The sequence below is a fragment of the Erinaceus europaeus genome, chromosome 11, assembly GCF_950295315.1.
Source record: "Erinaceus europaeus chromosome 11, mEriEur2.1, whole genome shotgun sequence".
NCBI classification, from domain to species: domain Eukaryota; kingdom Metazoa; phylum Chordata; class Mammalia; order Eulipotyphla; family Erinaceidae; genus Erinaceus; species Erinaceus europaeus.
The window spans coordinates 26,310,656-26,332,280 of NC_080172.1; the positions used below are offsets into that span (position 1 = coordinate 26,310,656).

A 21,625-nucleotide genomic window follows, 5' to 3' on the forward strand; every position below is an offset into this window, starting at 1 on the left:
ATCTCTTACAACATGACTAGCAGAAAATTATTCAGAAAAGCTTTGAAATGGTGAGCCCAGGAAAAAGTCCCTTGCTAATGCATTTTTGACAAGTTAGAAGCAGAGATCTGTGCAGGGTGGCTACATTTTAAATTATTTCATTCCAGCTTAAAGCAGACTACTTCAACTTCAGAGGGAGTGTTAGAGTGCTCTTGACTCACTGTTGACTCATCTGTTAACTGATCACCCAAGATTGTAAGGATCTGGTTAGAAGGTAGCTGCTTCTGATTGACTCCTTGTTGTCTTCTCTCAGTCTGTTCCAGCAGCTTTTCCCACCTACTTTCCCGGGAGATACACCAGGCCTAAGTTAACTCCTGTGCAAAACCAGTGATACTGCTTAAATCCAGTGTTTTGGATTACTTTTACTTTAAGTCTCTCCTTTGAAACTGCAGTTATGTAGGGTGTTGTTAGCGCTTCTCCAGCCCCGCCTCCCAGGGAGATACCACAGTCAGTAAGTCCTTACATTGAAGGAAACACAGACGGCTCCTTTCTGGAACTAAGTCTGGTTTTCCCTGAATTTGCCCTAAGGCACACATAATGTAGCAAATCTAATCCCCTTCCAGACCACAGATAGGAAGATTAGTTCCCAGCAGTATTTTACATTCTAGCGCACATACAGTGTTTCTTAGCCGTCACACAGCATCCCTGGTAAATAGAGAAGTGTGGTTCCTTTTCTCTCCCAAAGGCTTGATGCCCATACCACCCAACAAGCTTCCTTTCCTCCACTACTCTGATATAAGACCACAAACCTTTACTCAGTTGCTTGAGCCAGATGGGATTTGGGATTAAGAATTTAAAACCTTTTCGAAATGTATTGAAATACGTAATGCATGTATTTATTACATCACTTTTTTTTGAGAGTCCAGGACACTGTCAAACATCCTAACATTTCCATAATACATAAATAGATTATGTTACACTGTATAAAGTCTAAAAGCAGTATCACATTTGTGCACATGATATTTTTCTGTCAAACAGTATGAACACTCTAGGCTTTCAGGGCTTCTGATTAACAGAGTGTTCCAGTATTATGGCAAAGAAACTATTTCTTAATACTTTCCTTGTCAGTTAAAATATTAACAATGATTTGAAAACTCTGGAATTATTTGAACATTTTCTGATTAAAATAGTCTCTCAGACTTTATTTTTAATCTTGAAAAATACATAAACACATCAGAAGTTAAAATAAATTACTCAAAATACCTTACTACTTTTAAATTTTATAATATGAGGTGACAGTTGTTCATATCTGTGGATATACTATGTTTATCATAGCAATGCTCATCTCCAGCTTGTAGTGATGCTGGGCATTGAACTTGAGGTCAGAGCACTGCTCATTTATAGTATAAGGTAGTCTTGGAGATTGAAGCTGAGCTCTATTCCGAGCCCTATTACATATTAAATGAATGAATAATATGGATTATTAGAAAATATGCATATGAGAAATAGAGGAACTATATAATTAATGCCTTTCTCTCTTCCCTCACTCCCATACCCAGAAACTATCATTTATATCTGCCAACTTTCAAATACTTACATTTCACATTTCTATATATACACAGAAACCGCAGATAAGTATATATGTACTTTTTCTTCTTTGGACCAAAATCATATCACACTCTCCACAGATCTTCATCTGCTTTTATTTTTAACAATGTACACTAGGCATATTTCGAAAGCATATTTCTAGCTCTTATACTGTTGGGTTGTCAGAAACCATGATGCATTTTTGCATAGAAAAAAGAAAAAATATGTATGTCATGACTTTTCCAACAACCAAATATACTTTGTATACCCTACTTCCTATTAAAGTTTTGAGATTCTGAGTTTCTTTGCCGGTACAAACATTGCTACCATGAACTTCACCACAAAAATCTTTTCAGTAACTGTAGGGTAGATTTCTAGAAATGGGATATCTGAGTCATGGAGTGTTTAAGAAACTATAGACATAATCCCTGTAAGTATAGGTTTAGGAGTTATGTAGTATTTAAATCTTAAAATACTAAATTCCCTTGCAAAACAGTTTTCCTAAATGTACAATCCACAGTGTACGAGTGGGCCTTTATTTTTCACTGCTCTAGATGTTTTTATAATTGAAAAACTTGGCCTCTCATTTCATAAGCAAGTAATTCCTCTTTTATTTAAAACAGCATTAAGGTCTTAATAGCAGTATTTCTAAAGTACATTGTCTAGGTCTGGTTTCTCAAAATGTAATGGGAGGACCACTACCCACACCATCTTTTCCTTGGAATACTTTTTTATTTTTTTAAATATATTTATTTATTATTATTTACTGTTAGAGACAGAAATTGAGAGGGAAGGGAAGGTAGAGAGGGAAAGAGACAGAGAGACAGCTGCAGCCCTGCTTCACCACTTGTGAAGCTTTCCACCTACAAGTGGAGACCAGGGGCTTGAATCTAGGTCTTTGCACACTGTAATGTGTGCAATTAACCAGGTGCACCACCACCTGACCCCCTTGGAGTACTTTCAAAAATGAAAATTCCTAGTTCAAATGAAAATTGAGAGAAGAGTGGAGGTAGCCCCTACTGTTCTGGAAACTTACATCAACCCATAAGTGTCTCATCAATTTTCAGATTATTTGTAAATGTAATTAGTGTTAATTATAGATATGGTTAAAAATAAAAGTAGTAAATATTCAACAGTCTTTATTTCCTAATTATTTTACTGTTATCTATACTGTATGGTAGAAATACTATAAAATGGCATACTGATTGCTAATATCTTCCCAATGCAGTATTCAAAGAAGTCACATTGGTAGCTTGAAGGCAAGCATAGCAGGAGAATTTACCCCATAGAAATCAAAACATGATAGCTTTCCCATTCTCTATCCCTCTGGGAGCATGGACCCAGGGTCAATGTGGGTTGCAGAAGGTGGAAGGTCTGCTCAGCAAACTTAGCACCAAAAAAGCAAATGACCCCATCCAAAAATTGGCAGAGAATATGAACAAAACATTCACCTCAGAGGAGATCCAAAAGGCTAACATATGAAAAACTGCTCTAGGTCACTGATTGTCAGAGAAATGCAAATTAAGACAACACTAAGATACCACCTCACTCCTGTAAGAATGGCATACATCAAAAAGGACAGCAGCAACAAATGCTGGAGAGGTTGTGGGGACAGAGGAACCCTTTTGCATTGCTGGTGGGAATGTAAATTGTTCCAGCCTCTGTGGAGAGCAGTCTGGAGAACTCTCTCACAAGGCTAGACATGGACATTTAATAAGAGTTATAAACAATTCTTTTAGAATGTAAGTCCAAACCTGACCTAGAAGTGTTTCTATTTCTGTCAGCAGAAATGTTCATTTAAAAAAAAATTTTTTTTTTATTGGATAGAGATAGCCAAAAGTCGAAAGGAAGGGGGAGACAGAGAGGGAAAGAGACTAGAGACACCTGCAGACCTGCTCCACCACTTGCAAAGCTTTCCCCGTGCAGGTGGGGACGGGGGGCTCAAACCCAAGTCTTTGTGCATTGCAACATGTGCTCTCAACCAGGTGCACCACCACCTGGCCCTGAAATGTTCACTTTTTCTAGCTTAGAAATCTGCATTCCATTTCTTCTCATTAAATCTTAATGCTTTTATCTATCTTTGCAAAGTCTCGAGAGCCTTTCTTGTAGGATCACTGCTCCCTCACACTTTTGTAGTCCTATTACTTTGCAAATATTCCTTATCCATTGTTTCCACAGTTTACGTATGACGCATCTACTACTTGTATGAGAGCCCCGTAATGCCAGCTCCTTCTAGACTCACACTTTATCTTTTATTGGAAAGCTTTCTTTTTTTTTTAATGTTTTTTTAATATTTATTTTCCCTCTTGTTGCCCTTGTTGTTTTATTACTGTAGTTATTATTGTTGTTAATTGTTGTTGTCACTGTTGGATAGGACAGAGAGAAGTGGAGAGAGGAGGGGAAGACAAAGAGGGGGAGAGAAAGACAGACACCTGCAGACCTGCTTCACCACCTGTAAAGGGACTCCCCTGCAGGTGGGGAGCCGGGGGCTCAAACCCGGATTCTCACTGTGGTCCTTGCACTTTGTGGAAAGCTTTCTTAAAGCCTAATGGTATCTTGAGAGAAAATTTGGGTCACTGAGAGATTTCAATGTTTTTCTACTAATGTAGTAATGATACTGAGTGTTTATATACTACTAAACTCAGAAGTGCTTTATAAACGTTGCTTTATTAATCCTCATACTAAATAGCAGCATAAACATATTACAGACAGAAAACTAATGCTAAATCAAACATATGAGCTGTTATGTTAAAAGTGTATTCCCTAACTCATACTATGAAATACATGCATATATAATTATATGCAAATTAGGTGTTTTGAATTTATTCTCTATAGAAGATTCTAAACACAATGCACAGTAGTGTTTTAAGTTGATGAAGATAATTGGCTTGAAAATGTTGCCACTGATTTTAGGTTGAGCTTCAAAGAACATATATTCTGAATAAATTACAGCTTTTTCAGAACATAAGCTTGTTTTTTCAAAACAAAACAGGTTGGCATTGCAGCTAGAATATCCTTTATCACTTATGAACATTCAAAGAGGTTAGTTAAGTGAGAGAGGAAGAAGACGTTATACAAGACAGAAGAGGATTTCTTAGAAGGTAAAAAGTTTAACCTTTCATATAGCTGTAGACCTGCAAAACAAATCAGAAATTCATTTTAGAGCATTTTACATCAGAAATATGTTTTAGCCCAACATTTCAGATTTAATTTTAAATTATTTTCTTGATCAAACTCTCTTAAGTTACATTTCATTCCCTTATTTATTCCACCTAGTACTCTGTGGTTCCTAGACTTTTGGAGCTACATTCTGCTTTCAGTGGAGAGTCAACGATAATTGAGAAAATGCAAAAGCAAATTCAGATTGTTTTAAAAATGAATATATATATATTACATGCAGGTAGAAGTAAAAGAGTCATTGATAAGACTTTTAACTAGAAAGTAAGATAATCTAAAAACAGGACAAATACCAGATGATTTCACATATAGGTGGAATTTAAGAAACAGAATGGGTAAACATAAAGTGGAACTTGGACTGGTGTGGTGTATTGCACCAAAACAAAGGATTCTGGGGAAGGAGGAGGAGGAGGAGCGAGGGGTTGAGGGTACTGGGGTCCAGATATTTGATGTTGGAAAAGAACCTAAGTTGGGGGTGAGAGAGTTCTGCAAACACCTATCACAGGGAGGTGAGATATTATACCCATGTATCATAAACCATTAACCACCCAATAAAATGTTTAAAAAGCAGGGGGCTGGATGGTGGTGCACCTGGTTGAGTGTATATGTTGAAATGCACAGGGATCCAGGTTCAATTCCCCGCTCCCCACCTGCAGGGAGAAAGTGCTATAGGTGTCTCTCTGTCTCTCTCCCTCGCTATCACTCCCTTCCCTCTCAGTTCCTGGCTGTCTCCATCAAATAAATTAAGATAATATTTTTTTTAATGTTTAAAAATACTTAACTAAAAGAGATTAAATATATACATCTTAATTACCAGTTATAATATTAAAACTGCACTGTAGCCATGAAACTAGACACATAATTTAATGTTCCAAATTTTGGCCAAAAAAGCAATTCCTTCAAAAAGCCAAATATTTAAATATTATATGCCTATAAACATAAACATTTTAAATGATACTTCAGGAAAGGGACTATATGAAAAACATTTTCGTTTGTAATCTACGTATTGGTTATAAGGGTCTGTTGGTGTTTAAAATTTCTAAAATTGTACCTTCTTATTCTGAATTATGTTTCTGTGTATTATAGCACAACAAAAAGTTCAAGTCAGTTAATAATTGGAAATTGTAGTGCTATATATTCTTAAAATAATTCGTTTGCCTATTATTGATGGGTCTTAATTTCAGTTCTTTAGAAATATGGACAAGTTCATCATTCTGAGTAAAGAGATGGTGAAAACCAAACGCTTCTGTAGCTTTTTTTTTTTAATACATAAATGATAGAAATAGGAAAGTGCTTTGGCATTAGTTCTGCCATAACATCCCCCCACACAAATGATTATAAAAGCACGTTGGTGAGCCTGTTCGCCTTCCACTTGATCTCCTTGGGGACAGCACAAGCCATCATTTGTGAAAGATATCTCGCAGGATAGATTAAATGCATTTTCTCTTCCTTGCCACAGGACAAATGGAAGCTAGTAATTTCTAGTCCCATAGCAGGGAATACAGAATCAAAAGCAGCTAACTCACTGCAGTGACAGCTTCAAAAGGAATTCTTTTTGGAAGGTTTTTTTTTTTTTTTTCTATCCTGTTGGTTTATTTAGCAATGAAGCTTGTCTGCTAAGCCAGCTTTCAATAGCCTCCAGAAAAGCCTCTGTAGTTTTGTGTCATGTATTAACGGTGCCCTATTTCACTGGTATTTGCTAAGCAGGTACACACTTGCTGTGACAGATTATGGAGTTAGCAGTTTTTTAGTGGAGACTTTATCACTGGATCCTGAATTTCAGAAAACATGCTTTCAGAGATCCATGAATTCACTAGGAGAACTTTGGTAACTCAGATTTTGTTTTAAAAACCTCTAATTTCAAACTTTATTTAATAGGTACATTTTTTTGGTTCATCTGGATAGTGCCTTTTTTTTTTTTTTTTTGCCTCCAGGGTTATTGCTGGGGCTCAGTGCCTACATTATGAATCCACTGCTCTTGCAGCCATTCATTCATTCATTCATTTGTTCATTCATTTATTTGGATAGGACAGAGAGAAATTGATAGGGCCAGGGAAGATAGGTAGAAAGAAAGATAGACACCTATAGACTTGCCTCACCACTTGTGAAGTGACCCCCGTACAGGTGGGGAGCCAGGAGCTGGAACCTGGATCCTTACACATGTCCTTCCTTACGATTCTTACTATGTGCACTTAGCTGGGTGCGCCACTGCCCGGTCCCCTGGATACTGCCCTTTTACTGAATGTTGACCTGTCATTTTAGGACTACCATTCATAATTCAGGCGCTACAAAAAACAATAATGTGGTTATGTGTTGCCAAAGCCAGGATTCAGTCAATGTTCATTTGCACACATTGGACATAAAAGAGAGCATGGGCAAAATAAGAACTTGACTTTTTTCCTTCCTGTTGTACTCCTTTCCTAGTTGCCTCTTACGCTTGAGGTTATATCTGCTGTCACAGGGTTTCAAATATACAAGGAAAAAAAACATTTCTATACAACACAGTTCAACTGGATAGAATGAACTTTTTAGAAACACGCTTCAACCAACACCACCGACTTTTTCAATGCTAAGAAAACTTGCTATTGAGTCTATTAAAAGACCTCACCCTGCACTCTCCTAAACAATTTTCCAAGTAATAAAAATTTCCCTTACTTCAGAAAAAATCCCCACATATTTTCCTACTCCTGGTCACCTTAGGAATCACAGTTAAATCTCAGCAAAACATTACCTATCATGCCTAATTAATAGTCAAATAGTTACTACATTTGTTTACATAAGTAATTGCAGAATAGCTAGTGTGTACTATCATAACCTGTACTTATGTTTGTTTGCTTGGTTAAGACAGAGGAAAGTCAGAAATGTGACCTTTCCATTATGTTCTGAGAGGGCAGTTTATAGTGAATTGATCTTTTAGTGTTGGACTTAAAAGCAGTACACTAAGCATGTTGGTTGCAATGATGCACAATGGAAACTTACATAATTATATAAGGCAAAGTTACTTGAATTTAAAGAAGTAAATAAATTAATTATGCTCCCAATAATCTGAAACACATGAATTAACTAAAAACTATTTGCTTACATGTTTTCTAAAATTTATGCTATTTATGTTTTTTATTTATTTATTTGTTTTGCTTTGTTTTCTTAAGACTTGGCAGTGATTCCAGAGATGTTTCACTCTTTCCACAAAGGAAGGATGCATTATCCCAAGCTGTAGTTGGATAGTAAATAATAGACATGCCTTGTCTTTTTATCTTTACCTTCTGATGGAAGTAGAGTGAATTGAAGTTCACTCTATCACCGTCTTTTTGAAGGGCTTTTCCAATTAGTAGGATGTAGTTTATAATGATAAGTTGGTTCCCATAGGATCAATGGTTAACCTCTCCTTTTATTGAAGCAGGAAACAACCAGGACAAGATGAGCTCATGAAGTGAAGAGAGCTATCTCTAGAGGGAAAAATTAGGAGAGACCTACAGATTCCTAGGTTATTTTCATGCATTATTCCACATACTTCACTACTTAGTTATGAGTCCAAGCAGGAACTCCAAGCTATTATTAGAAAAGCAACCTAAATCATTTGGAATGGATAACCTCATCCCATACACTCACCTCCCATTAAGAGCAATGAACATCCTGCTTAATTGGAAGTCCTTAAGTCCCACTGGTTACATTGCCATTCTTTCTGAATTCTATATAGGCTACCTATATAGTTCATAAATAAAATGCTTAGAGTCTCTATCTCAAATGAAATTCTCATTACAAGTGGAGTCTACTAAATGCTACCATTAGAGAATTGCACTTGATACGTGAGATGTCACCAGTTAGCTGCAGTACTTTTTGACCAGTACTCCTTGTAGCCTTCTCCCCCCCCCCCCATCTATAATGGGAAAAAGTTGAACTCCATGATCATGAGGGTCCCTTTCAATTCTGAAATTCTATGAGTCTATATATTTGATAAAATACTTTTCTGTGGTTATATATCTCTGCCTAAGCAGTATAGTGCAATTTCTCAAAAAAGCAAGCTGAGACCCTTGGAGAGTGGTCATCCAGTTTTTATCTCACTCAGGATTAGATTCTGATTGAATGCTATTTTCAAGTATCACCTAGTGTGTGGAAATACTCCTTTCTTTCATTATCAGACTACTTTCTAGAAGTCTTAACACTCAACCACAACACAACAGGCTATGCTGTATTTCTGTTGCATTTTTATTTTGTATTACATTATTTTAAAAAATGATTCCTTTAACTTTTTCATTATTAATTACCACTCCTAAAGCTTCTGATATCTATATATGACAGAATGAGATGTAATGACATCTAATGAAAATAAACAGTGTATGAAGTTTCATCGTCATGTTTTCAAATTCATCAGGCCAAAATTTTGTCTAACTGAGAGAGAAAAGTAATCATAGGAGACCTTAACAGGAATGCTTTAGGTTTAATTCTATATACAAATGTAGAATTTATAGCTAACAATCAAAATATTCATTGGCATACGCTGAAGAAAAAATGGAACCTGTAACTTAATCCAGTGAAGGAGAGAATGATTCACTTTGAAATAAGAAAACTGAGACGGGGCCAGGTGGTGACACACCTGGTTGAGTGCACAGGTTATAATGTGCAAGGCCCAGGGTTCAAGCCCCTGGTCCCCACCTGTAGGGGGAAAGGTTTGCAAATGGTGAAGCAGGGTTTCAGGTGTCTCTCTCCCTCTCTACCTCCCCTTCCCTCTTAATTTCTGGCTGTCTCTATCCAGTAAATAAAGATAATAAAAAAAAGTTTAGGGGGCTGGGCAGTAGCACAGCAGGTTAAGCTCGCATGATGCAAAGCTCAAGGACCAGCTAAAGGATCTCAGTTCAAGCCCCTGGTTCCCCACCTGCAGGGGAGTTGCTTTTACAAGTGGTGAAGCAGGTCTATAGGTGTCTGTCTTTTTCTCCTCCTCTCTGTCTTCCCATCCTCTCTCTCTGTTTCTCTCTGTCCTGTCCAACGGTATCAGCAATAACAGCCACAGCAAGGGAAACAAAATGGGAAAAATGGTCTCCAGGAACAGTGGATTCGTAGTGCAGGCACCGAGCCCCAGCAATAACCCAGGAGGAAAAAAAAAAGTTAAAAAAAAAACTGAGACAAGATGAAATTTCACAGAAAGAAGAGTTGTTAGGTTTTGATGATAACAGCTGTACAAGAGAAATGAATAAGTTTAGATTAAAACAATAATTTCTCTTTGCAACAGTGGAACCTGCTTGATTAGTTCTTTTAGCTCAGTCAGAAAAAAAGTAATTTGTATTGGTCTGATAAAGGGGAGCATTATTAAAAGATAGTAAAGAACCTTGAAACAACTTTAATATTTTTTGACATCCTAGGATGTGCAGATTCAACAGAGACGGGAATTTGGATGGATACTTTAAAATTTTATTTTACTTCTGTGTGGGTAAGGCAAAGAAAAAAGGAAAGAGACCGTCTATAAGTCTATTATTTGTCCTTGGAAAGGTGAAGAGACATTCAAAACTCACTACTATCTAATACAAGTACTTCTGCTGGAAAGCAGACAATTGATTAGTTAGAAGAGTACAGGAAATACCACAGACTCTAATGATAGCATTGTTATTCCTGTCAGGACACATAGGAGAATAAATGAATTCATGAAGAAAATAATCTGAAAACAATAAAGCAATATAATGAAACATAGTTTTGTTATTATTAAAATGTAATCATTTGAATGTTATTAGTCTTAAATTTATTTTTGTATTTTAATATTTAAGATGATACTTTGTTTTTTTCAGATAATCACAAGGATTGCTCTGGTGTGTCTTTACATCTCACACGCCTGCCGTAAGTATTTTCAGTTATCTCAGATAAAGTAACAGGTGCCTTCTACTGGGAACACAAGTGCCTGGCCCTCTTGATAAGGTGTTTGAGAACTTTAAAATGGGAACTTCACTGGGTTGGGTATCTACTGCAGTATAGCAAATTATTGTATTTTTTACGTTTTTTTTTACCTTGAGATTAGTATTAGTTTACACATTGTAAGATTACAAAGTATAGTTCCATACTACATTCATCACCAAGGTTCTGTGTCCCCATTCTCCTGATGACCACCATAATTCTCATAAAGTCTTGGAGGCAGTTTGTTCGCTTTTTTTTTTTTTTGCCTGTTCATATGTTTCAGTTTTCTCTTTACCACATATGATTGAAACCATCCAGTAGTTGTTTTTCATCTCCTTACTTATTTCACTAAGCATAATCACCTTCAGTTCCATCCATTTTGTACCAAAGGACACAATAACATCTTTTTTTTTCATTGCATACTATATATCCTATATGGGCTATATATGAATTATAGGGTAACAAATTATTGTAGTTCTTGACAACAAGAGTCCCAATATCCTTTGGATGAAACTTATGGGCACCAGTTATCTGGATGCTATGACTGCTGGTACCACACACAACTCTAAAGTTTCTGCTGACCATACCATCTTTAGAATGAACTCAGGAAGAACTACTTCCAAGTTCACTCTAATGACTACTGGTAGAATTCTGTTCCTTCATGTTCCAAGGCCTCCTTCATCAGTAGATCTCTCTTCAGTAGGGCATCTCACAACATAGCAGCTTGTTTCTGTCACAGCCAGAATAAGGAAAAGCAAAACATGGTGTGTAAGATGGAAGCTAGAATATTTTTACAGCTCCATCTCAAGGGTTACACATCACTTTTACTGTATTTTATTGACTAGAAATAATGAAATAGTAGAATGAATCCAATCCACACTTGAAAGGAAGAAGATTAGACAGGGGCATGAATGTCAAAGCTAAGAAATAATTTTGGATGTATTAGAAAAAAAAATCAGGAGACCTTTGGTTGAGTTCAATCTTAATACTATACAGATAAAACTATACACAGATTTACAGATATATGTATACAGATATAGACTGATCTATCTGTCTACCTCACTTGATCCATCTCCATACACCCATCTAATCCATAGACTGGGGTAGATTTACTTAAAAGAGTTGGATTTCTCAACTGTAGGGAGCTGGAAAGTCTAAAATCTGCAGGCCATACTAGCATGAATCATTGCTGTCGTTCTGAATCCCAGGTACATCAAGACAAGATTGTGTATAATGTCCTTTGCAAAAAATTAAGTAATTTAGGGCCACCTGGTTGAGCACACATATTATAATGCCCCTCGTCCCCATCTGTAGGGGAAAAGCTTTGCGGATGGTGAAGCAATATTGCAGGTGTTTTTCTCACTCTGTCACCTACTTCCCTCTAGATTTCTGGCTGTCTCTATTTAATAAATAAAGATAATAAAAGAAAGAAAGATTTAAGTAGTTTTAAATCAATCATAAATACATGTATTTTTCCATCACTTTGTTTTATTTATTATCTATTTTACGCTTGGTGCCTACATGAGAAATATACGGCTCTCAGTAGCCATTTTTTCTCCTCTCTCTCTCTCTCTCTCTCTCTCTATCTATCTATCTATCTGTCTATCTCACTCCTTTTTTTGTAGGACTGAATGAAACTGAGTAGGGAGGGAGAAGGAGCGACACCTGCAGCACTGCTTCTTCATTTATGAAGCTTCCCTAATGCAGGTGGGGCCCACAGGCTTGAACCAGGGACTCTGTCCATGCACCCTTGTTCAACCCCTTTTCTTTATTTTAAAACAAATTATATTATTCTGTATACCATTTTATTAATATGTATCTTAGATACATATAAGATAATAGCTTTGACTTTTCAAATAATTGAGATAAATATGACTATTTTCTGCAGACAGCCTTTAATTGCTGGCATGTACCTTATGATGTCTGTTGACACTGTCATACCAGCAGGAGAGAAAGGTAAGTAATTATCTCTAAGTATTTATCATCACTTTATTACCTAATGTAGAATTGGATTGGAAATATCTTATAAGCTTTTTAAATAGCCATTATTTTGGAAGACCTGAAAATTAAATCAATTCTTTATTATCCTTGAATTTAAAGTAGATTTTGTTATTATTCCAGTCCATGAGTTTATTATTTTCCAGTGATTTCTTAAGCTGCTTGTGCTATGACTTGAAGTTTGGAGTTTCGTAGTACATTCATATAAATCAACAGAAAAAGTCTTTAATGAATCATTTTTCTTTGGATACCAAAGACAAATTATATAGCATACCGTGGCATAAAGTGCTAAAGAGAAGACCAGGTTCAAAATCAAAAGACCGGGAGTCGGGCTGTAGCGCAGCGGGCTAAGCGCAGGTGGCACAAAGCACAAGGACCGGCATAAGGATCCCGGTTCGAACCCCGGCTCCCCACCTGCAGGGGAGTCGCTTCACAGGCGGTGAAGCAGGTCTGCAGGTGTCTATCTTTCTCTCCCCCCCTCTGTCTTCCCCTCCTCTCTCCATTTCTCTCTGTCCTATCCAACAACAACAACAACAATAATAACTACAACAATAAAACAACAAGGGCAACAAAAGGGAAAAAATAAATAAAATAAATATTAAGAAAAAGTTTAAAAAAAAATCAAAAGACCAGTGATTTAAATACCAAATGATTTTTGGCTGTTTTTTATTTTATTTTATTAGTAATTTAATAATGATCAATAAGACTGTGAGATAAGAAGGATGCAGTTCCCACCACCAGAGTTTTGTATCCCATCCTCTCCATTGGAAGCTTCCCTATTCTTTATCCCTCTGAGAGTATGGACCAGAGATCTTTATAGGGTGCATAAGGAGGGGGGTATGGCTTCTATAATTGCTTCTCCGTTGGACATGGATATTGACACCCTCAGCTTGTTTCTGTCTTTCCCAAGTTGGGTAGCACTCTGGGGAAGTGGGGCTCCAGAATGCATTGGTCAGGTCATCTGCCCAGGGAAGTCAGGTTGGTATCATGGTAGCATCTGCAACTTGGTGGCTGAAAAGCATTAAGATAAAAAACAGAACAAATAGGTTAATAATCAGGATATTAGCAGATGAGATTTGGGGTCTTCATGTTGGAAGAAGCTAGGAAGTCTGTTTTAGCTATATTCCAATGTGCCCTTGACTTTACTAATTTTTGCCTGGGCTGGAGAGCTGATATACAGGTACTTTGAACCTAGATATACTGAGCTTACTTTCCTACTTGTAAAATGAGAACACTATTGTTGATTTTCCTAAACTTATAAAAATCTATCAGGATATTATAGTTTTTCAATAAATCTAGTCTAATGAAAGTGCAGTTGTAAATATTATTCAGTTATTTTTACTAAAATCTTTTCCATTTGATGATCAGTATGGTCTTGTTGTTATTGTTCTTTTGTTGATATTTGTTGAATAATTGCTTTGTGTTAAAATATACAGAAGGAGAAGTATACGAAGTTGTTCCTTCCCTATAGGAACTGTCAATCTATTCATTTTAGGTGTTGACAATCAGTTTTCAAAAATCATTGTGATCTAAAAATAACAGTCAATTTTTAAGTTCTTTGTACTACATAAATATCATGTTAAAACTAACAAATGAATCTGGTGTTTATACTGACAGGATATTTTGACTTGACCCTACATTTATGAAAGGAAATAAAAATGTGAGAGCAAGGGGTTCTTAGCCCATGTTAGTAAAGTTGGTTGTATCCTAAGTGCAGAGTATGTGAGTGAAAATTTACTTCCTCAGAAAACCTTCATACATCACATCTTGTGAATTTCTCTATATACCTTTAAATAAGAATCATTTTATATGTCAGCTGACTGGTAACATTTTTATGTATTTTTGCTTCAAACAGTGGTGAATTCTGACATTTCCTGCCATTATAAAAAGTACCCCATGCATGTCTTTGCCTATAGAGTTCACACTCACCATTTAGGTAAGAACCTCAAACTGCATGTTAAATCATAGCCATTTGGCATTATGCTTGCTTTTATTCTAAAGATAAAATGTGAATTATATTTAAATTTATGTCTGATTCAATAAAAGGAATTTTGCACAATATGGATTCCATTAAGAAAGCCAACATTTGTGGTTCTAAAGATCATAAGATTTTACTTTGAAATAGGAAAAAATGACACATTTTAATAACCTTACAGTGTATGATTTCAATTTGTGCCATTACAGGTAAGGTGGTCAGTGGATACAGAGTTAGAAATGGGCAGTGGACACTAATTGGACGCCAGAGTCCCCAACTACCACAGGTGTGTATGATCTAGTTTAATTTTGAGAGAACATCAACCAGCAATACAACTTTTAATAACTTCATAGACCCCTTGGAAACTTATGTCAAATCTATCTTTATTACATACCTAGTGTGTTTAACTTTCTTTTAACAGTTTTTACCTTGTTGATGTTTTTATCAGTTCTCTTAATATGTCTAGAGATGTTAGTAAAAGTGTGTGTGGTATGTGTGTGTGTGTGTGTGTGTGTTTCCTTCCTTTCATCCTCCTCTTTGTCCAGTGTAGATTTCTTCAATTTACTGGTAATTTTAACAAATCATTTGATTTGGGGTTTCTTGGCAGGCTTTCTATCCTGTGGAACACCCAGTTGATGTGAGTTTTGGTGACATACTGGCAGCAAGATGTGTTTTCACTGGTGAAGGGAGGACAGAAGACACACGCATTGGGTATGATTTCACACACTCGACTCATTAAAAATATATTATTGGGACAGGGCATGATTATTAGTGCAAATGATCTTTGCGAATAAGTCACACACTTTTCTCTATCGTGAACAAATTACAGAGATGATAACATTTTATTAAATTGATTACAGTAACTTCCAGAACATGTGATTCTTTTTTAAATTTTTTAATTAACTTTATTTATTGGATAGACAGCCAGAAATTGAGAAAGGGGTGAGAGAGAGAGAGAGTGAGAGAGAGACCTGTAGCCTTGCTTCACCACTTGCAAAGCTTTCCCCTTGCAGATGTGGACTGAGGACTCAAACCTGTGTCCTAGTGCACTGTAACATGTGCACTCAACCAGGTTCACCACCACCCGGTCCCAGAACATATGATTCTTTTTCATGCACTACTAATGCTTTTTTTATTACACTTCTTCATATTATAGTTACCAGAAGAGTATATTGCACCTACTTACATTCATCTTCACAATGAAAAATACAATAATTTTGATTTTTTGTTACTCAAGTAGCACTTTATTCTTAACGATTAGGCAAATATATGAGTATTTATTGGTGCCTATTAGCTCCTCAAAATCGTGATTTTAATTTCAGCCTACCAAAGCTTCTTTGTATTCAGTGTCTTCCAGTTAGTCTACCATATTCTTTCTTGCAAGAAGAGAGTATCAGACTTTTAAACAATTTTCAAGTACTGAGCCTTCTTGACATAAATACATTTTATAGCACTAAGTAAAATTGTCACAGCACTGTGACCTCCTTCAGAAAGAGGTTTGGCTAAATGAAAAATGAAAGAAAAGATTTCATATCATGATTTTTTTTAAAAAGGAACCTTGTTTCCATGTGCAGCTAGGTTATAAAATATTTACTGATGCCACCTGGAAGCTGAAGTTTTAAACCATTTATCTTTTGATCAAAGAGAAGTTACAAAAAGTAGGTATCTGGAAATATACATTCAATGCGTGGAAGGTGATTCTTACAATGACAGAAGTAGCTCCCTGGTTGTCAGAGAAAAAAGAAAAGTTTCTGTGCAAAAGGGAAAAGTTCCTAATGCAGATTAGAGGGAAAGATACATTTGAAATTGTCAAATAGATTTTGATTTTGTCACTCTAAAGAGACAGTACATTAATAAACATCAAATTTAAAAAGAAAAACTGAATAAATTATCAGTTTATATTAAACAAGTAAGCAAAATTCCAACAGTTTTACTTTTATATTAATTCAATGATTTTGAGAAGGAATATTGAGAAAAATAATGAAATCATAGTTATTGTTACAGGGAGACCTCAAGTCCCCCAGATTAATAGGGTTCATGCCAATGTTAGTACAGAAATCAATAATTCAGGGCCAGGTGATGGTGCACCTGGTTAAATGCACACATTACAGTGCGTAAGGACCTGGATCCAAGCCTCTGGTCCCCCACCGCAGGGAGAAAGCATCAGAAGCAGTGAAGCAGGTCTGCAGGTGTCTTTTTGTCTCTCTCCCTTCCTATCTCCCTCTTTCCTCTCAATGTCTCTGTCCTATCAAGTAAAATAAAGTTTTAAAAAGATATGTAAAACAAAATAAATTATTAAAAGGTAAATAAAATAAATCAGTAATTCTAGGCTATTACCTACTAAGGTTTACTGTTAAACCAACAAACATCAGTTAGTTGAATGAAAATTGGATTTTATTGCTTTAGAGACAGTGAAAAAATTCTCAGAAATTTCCCCCTCCCAAACTCTAATCACTTTTCTCCCCTTGCTGGTCCAACTCTCCTATGTCCTCTGTATGGCTCAGCTCAGCATCATGATCTTCTTGCATTTCTTCCTTGCTGCTGCTTCTTCCTCTTTCCCTTCTTCCTCTGTCCCAAAGTCAAAGGTTCATCCTTCAGTTTCTTGTGTTCAGTGACTTTTACTGCTATAGTTTTTATCTAGTACCAAATGACTGCTCCACCATCCACGGAGCTCCCCTGGTGTCTTCCATTGTATTTCTTCGAGATACCAGGGAAAATAGTGAGACAAGAATTGTTTCAAAAGACTCTTCAGTGTATTTATATATAATACATTTATATATAGCACACTTACACGTATGCATAGCCCTCTTGTCTTTTTAAATGATGTCATGTCTCTAGTGCTTTTAGATTTTGCCTTCTTTTTTTCCTTTTGTTTTTCTCAGCTTATGATATCATGGGTTTCTTTAATTTGATGTTTATTTCTAAAATTATTTTATCCTTTTTGTATTTCTTTACTGAGTCCTAGTCTATTTTTAAATGGACAGTTTGATTAAAAATAATAATCTAGGGAGTCGGGCGGTAGCGCAGTGGGTTAAGCGCATGGGGCGGGAATCGCAATGACCAGCATAAGGATCCCGGTTTGAGGCCCCGTCTCCCCACCTGCAATGGAGTCGCTTCACAGGTGGTGAGGCAGGTCTGCAAGTGTCTCTATCTTTCTCTCTCCCTCTCTGTCTTCCCCTCCTCTCTCCATTTCTCTCTGACCTATCCAATAATGATGACATCAAAAATTACAATAATAAAACAAGGGCAACAAAAGGAAATAAATAAATTTTTTTTTAAATTTTAATTAAAAAAATAATACCCTAAAGTGACTAATCTTTTTGTTAATCTCCTGTGGAATAAAGGAAATGACATTTGTAATGTAAATCAAATAGACATCATAAGAAGTCAAGTTATTAAAAGAGTTCATTTTCTGAATATTTAGTTTATACCAAAAAAAAAGCAACTGTGTTTTTGAGAAACACTAATTCTTTTGAGAAAAAGTTGCTTCTTTAGTATAAACTAAATATTCAGAAAAAATACATATATATGAAGATAAGTTTGAACACATTTAAATAGGAATAAAATTCTCATAATAATTCATACCATTCTTGTAACACCTAATATATTTTTTTTCTTTTACTTTTAGAAAGGTAATCACAGCGATGTAACTCATTTTAATGTCTACCAAAAGTAAGATTCTATATACATCTCCTTTCTATTCTTTCTACCCCATTTACTCAACGTACTGGCACAAACATGAAAACTTACCAGGCAGACTTGAATATAAAATGTAAATCTGCTCAAAATTCAAATTCCACTTAAATAAAGGTGGCTTGAAGCCAACAGGTGTCTTCTCTTTATCGGCAGAGCATCTGGTTGAAATTTTTAAATGTCTTATTCTTCAGCTATCTAGAAACTAAATCTTCAGGGCAGGGAATGGGATACAGAGATCTGGTGGTGGGAATTATGTGGAGTTGTACCCCTCTTATCCTATGGTTTTGTTAATGTCTCATTTTTAAAATAAATAAAAATAAATTTAAAAAAGTAACTAAATCTTACAGGAAAATTTGTTAACAATAGCTGCAAGAGTTTTTAGTTGGCTGATGCTTTCACTCAGACTGAATAGATTCTTTATTGAGCTGAAAATCTAGACTAGAAAAAAAATTCCTTATGTAAAATAATTATGATAAACTGATACAAAGTGTGTTAACAATCAGGATTTGTCCTCACATACCAGCTTTTCACTAAACTAAAACATAGATGTTAATAACACAAATCAACAAATATATGTAGATGTAACATTTCCCCAGATCTGTTTCTTTCAAAATAATACATATGAATGGTATGTTTATACTGATAATTAAAGGACTGATCACTGTATGAAGCAATATTTTGCTATCTTAACTGCCTAATATATTTTTATATTCAACGTGTTGCCATTCTAAATTCATTTCAAATGTTTAGTCAAAATTAAACAAAAAAAAGAACTTATGTCATTCAATTAAGTTAGCTAATTTTCCTAAAAGTTATATGCTAAAATTTTTTAATCAATTCTTGGGAATAGATAAATAATATTTAATTGGCTCAATTTGATGGACATTGTCCTTATTTGAAAACAGGTATTTTATGTTCATATGAGAATGTCTAATGAATATTTATAGATACTAGCACTGCACTTTAATCAGCAGTTTTTATCAAAGTTAGTTGTATGATCAATGATAATTGCTTAATGTATAGCTTTAAAAGCTCCATGAAATATATTAAGAAACAATTAAATTTTTATAATGTAGCTTCTTAAAGTCATTGTATAACTTTCCAAAATTAGTATTACCCATAATTTGTAATTTTCAAGCACAACATCTTTGAGTGTGAAGACAGGGAACTGGAGTAAGGGTCTCATCATAGTGTCATGAAAAGGATCATGGGGTATTAATGTGTCTATGTGTCAACAACTGTACTGTAAATTCACTATACCCCCCATTAAAATGAAAAAAAAGAAAAACAGATCTGTCTAGTCATTTTCTGTGAAGGTCTATATAAAATATCATTTATTATCACAAATATATATAAGAAATAAATAGTGGCTCGACACTGTGCTTCTACTGTGCAGAAGATTTGCAATTTGTTATAATCCACTGGCTTATTTTTGCTTTTGTTTTTCTTGGATGTGAATGATCAGTGATGTTTTGAAAATTTACATCAGAAATTATTTTCTACCGATATTTTCTTCTATATATGTGATATTTCTGGTCTAATATACAAATATTTAATGCATTTGGAGTTTACTTTTGTGTGTAGTGAGATGTAGTGGTCCAGTTTAATTCTTTTTTCAAAAATTTTATTAATAATTTAATAATGATTAAAAATACTTTAAGGTAACGGGTACAAATCCATACAGTTCCCATCACTTGAGTTTCATGCCTCCTCCCCTCCACTGGAAACTCCCCTAGGCTTTATCCCTCTGGGCGTATAAACTAAAATTCTTTTTGCGGTGTAGAAGGTGGAAGATGGTCTGCCTTCTATAGTTGCTTCTCCACTCTACGTGGACATTGGCAAGTCACTTCATATTCTCAGCATGTTTCTGTCATTCCCTAGTTGGGTAGCACTCTAGAGAGGTAAGACTTTGGCACACATTGGTGAGGTCTTCTGCCCAGGGAGGTCACAATTAATTCATAATAGTGTCTGCAACTTGATGGCTGAAAGGCAGTGAGATATAAAGCAGGACAAATTCTTTAATAAACAGAAACCCAAAGGTAGGACTAGAGCAGATGAAAGTAGTTGTCTTCATGTGGGAAGAAGCTAGGAATTCTATTTTGTGTTCCAAGGGGCCTATGAATTTAATAATTAATGCCTGAGACTGATAGCTAACATGCAGGTGGACTAACAGTATTGTTTGGGAAGATGGTGTCAAAATTGAGAATGGGACTAGATGCTGCAACCAGGTTTTCAGTTCTTTCCTCATTTCTCTCTTGATCAATATTTTTTTCATATTTTGAGTAAAAAGGGGATGATAATGTGGTAGGTGGCTGTGGTTTATTACATTTTTACCACTCCTTTGTTGTTTTTTTATGTGTCTGGATGTTTATTTATTTGTTGATGAAGGAGTTAATGGTTTTCATTGACACATAGATGCAGTTTGGTTATGCACCAGGACCACCAAGTTTTCTTCCACTCCTCCCTCTCCCACTTTCCCCAGTCATTTGCTTTGGTGCAAAAAACTTTGACTAATCCACATTTCACTTTGTGTTCTCCCTCCCTGTCCCCATAGATTAAGTCCCACTAATAAGTAATATCATATGATATTTGTCCTTCTCCTTTTGGCTTATCTTGCTTAACGTGATTATCTTTTTTTAAAAAAATATTTATTTATTTATTCCCTTTTGTTGCCCTTGTTTTATTGTTGTATTTATTATTGTTGTTATTGATGTTGTTGTTGTTGGATACGACAGAGAGAGATGTAGAGAGATGGGGAAGACGGGGGGGGGGAGAGAAAGACACCTGCAGACCTGCTTCACCACCTATGAAGCGACTCCCCTGCAGGTAGGGACCTGGGGGCTCAAACCGGGATCCCTACTCTAGTTCTTGTGCTTTGCACCACCTTTGCTTAACCTGCTTCGCTATCGCCCAACTCCCATTAACATAATATCTTCAAGATGATGTAAAGGAGATGACTTCATCATTTTTAATAGCTGAGTAGTATTCCATCTTGTATATAAACCCCAGTTTTTTTTTTTAAACTACTCATATGATGTTGGACATGTGGGTTGCTTCCAGGTTCTGGCTACTAAAAATTGTACTGCTATGAAAATAGATGTGCTTAGATCTCTTCTAAAAGGTGTTTTGTTTCCTTTGGGTAAATTACCAGGAGAGGAATTGCTGAGTTGTAGGGATGGTCCATTTCTAGTGTTCTGAGAAATCTCCAGACTGTTTCCACAAGGTTGGATCATTTTACATTTCCACCAGTCAAGCAGAACTTTTCCCCACATCCTCTCCAATATTTGTTGGTTTTGCCCTTTCTGATGTATGACATTCTCACAGGTCTAAAGT

At 35.7% G+C, this 21,625-nt stretch overlaps 1 protein-coding gene across 7 annotated transcripts in view; it reads left to right on the forward strand.

Annotated features, from left to right (window-relative positions):
- The window catches only part of PAM (peptidylglycine alpha-amidating monooxygenase), a 359,693-nt gene that overhangs the window by 263,043 nt on the left and 75,025 nt on the right, over window positions 1-21,625 (forward strand). For all 7 annotated transcript variants that reach the window (XM_060201208.1, XM_007526805.3, XM_007526804.3 and 4 more), the window contains exons 8-12: window positions 10,521-10,569; window positions 12,512-12,579; window positions 14,477-14,557; window positions 14,806-14,882; window positions 15,204-15,307. In XM_060201208.1, coding sequence (XP_060057191.1) covers window positions 10,521-10,569; window positions 12,512-12,579; window positions 14,477-14,557; window positions 14,806-14,882; window positions 15,204-15,307 — 379 coding nt within the window. The remainder of the gene's footprint in view (window positions 1-10,520; window positions 10,570-12,511; window positions 12,580-14,476; window positions 14,558-14,805; window positions 14,883-15,203; window positions 15,308-21,625) is intronic.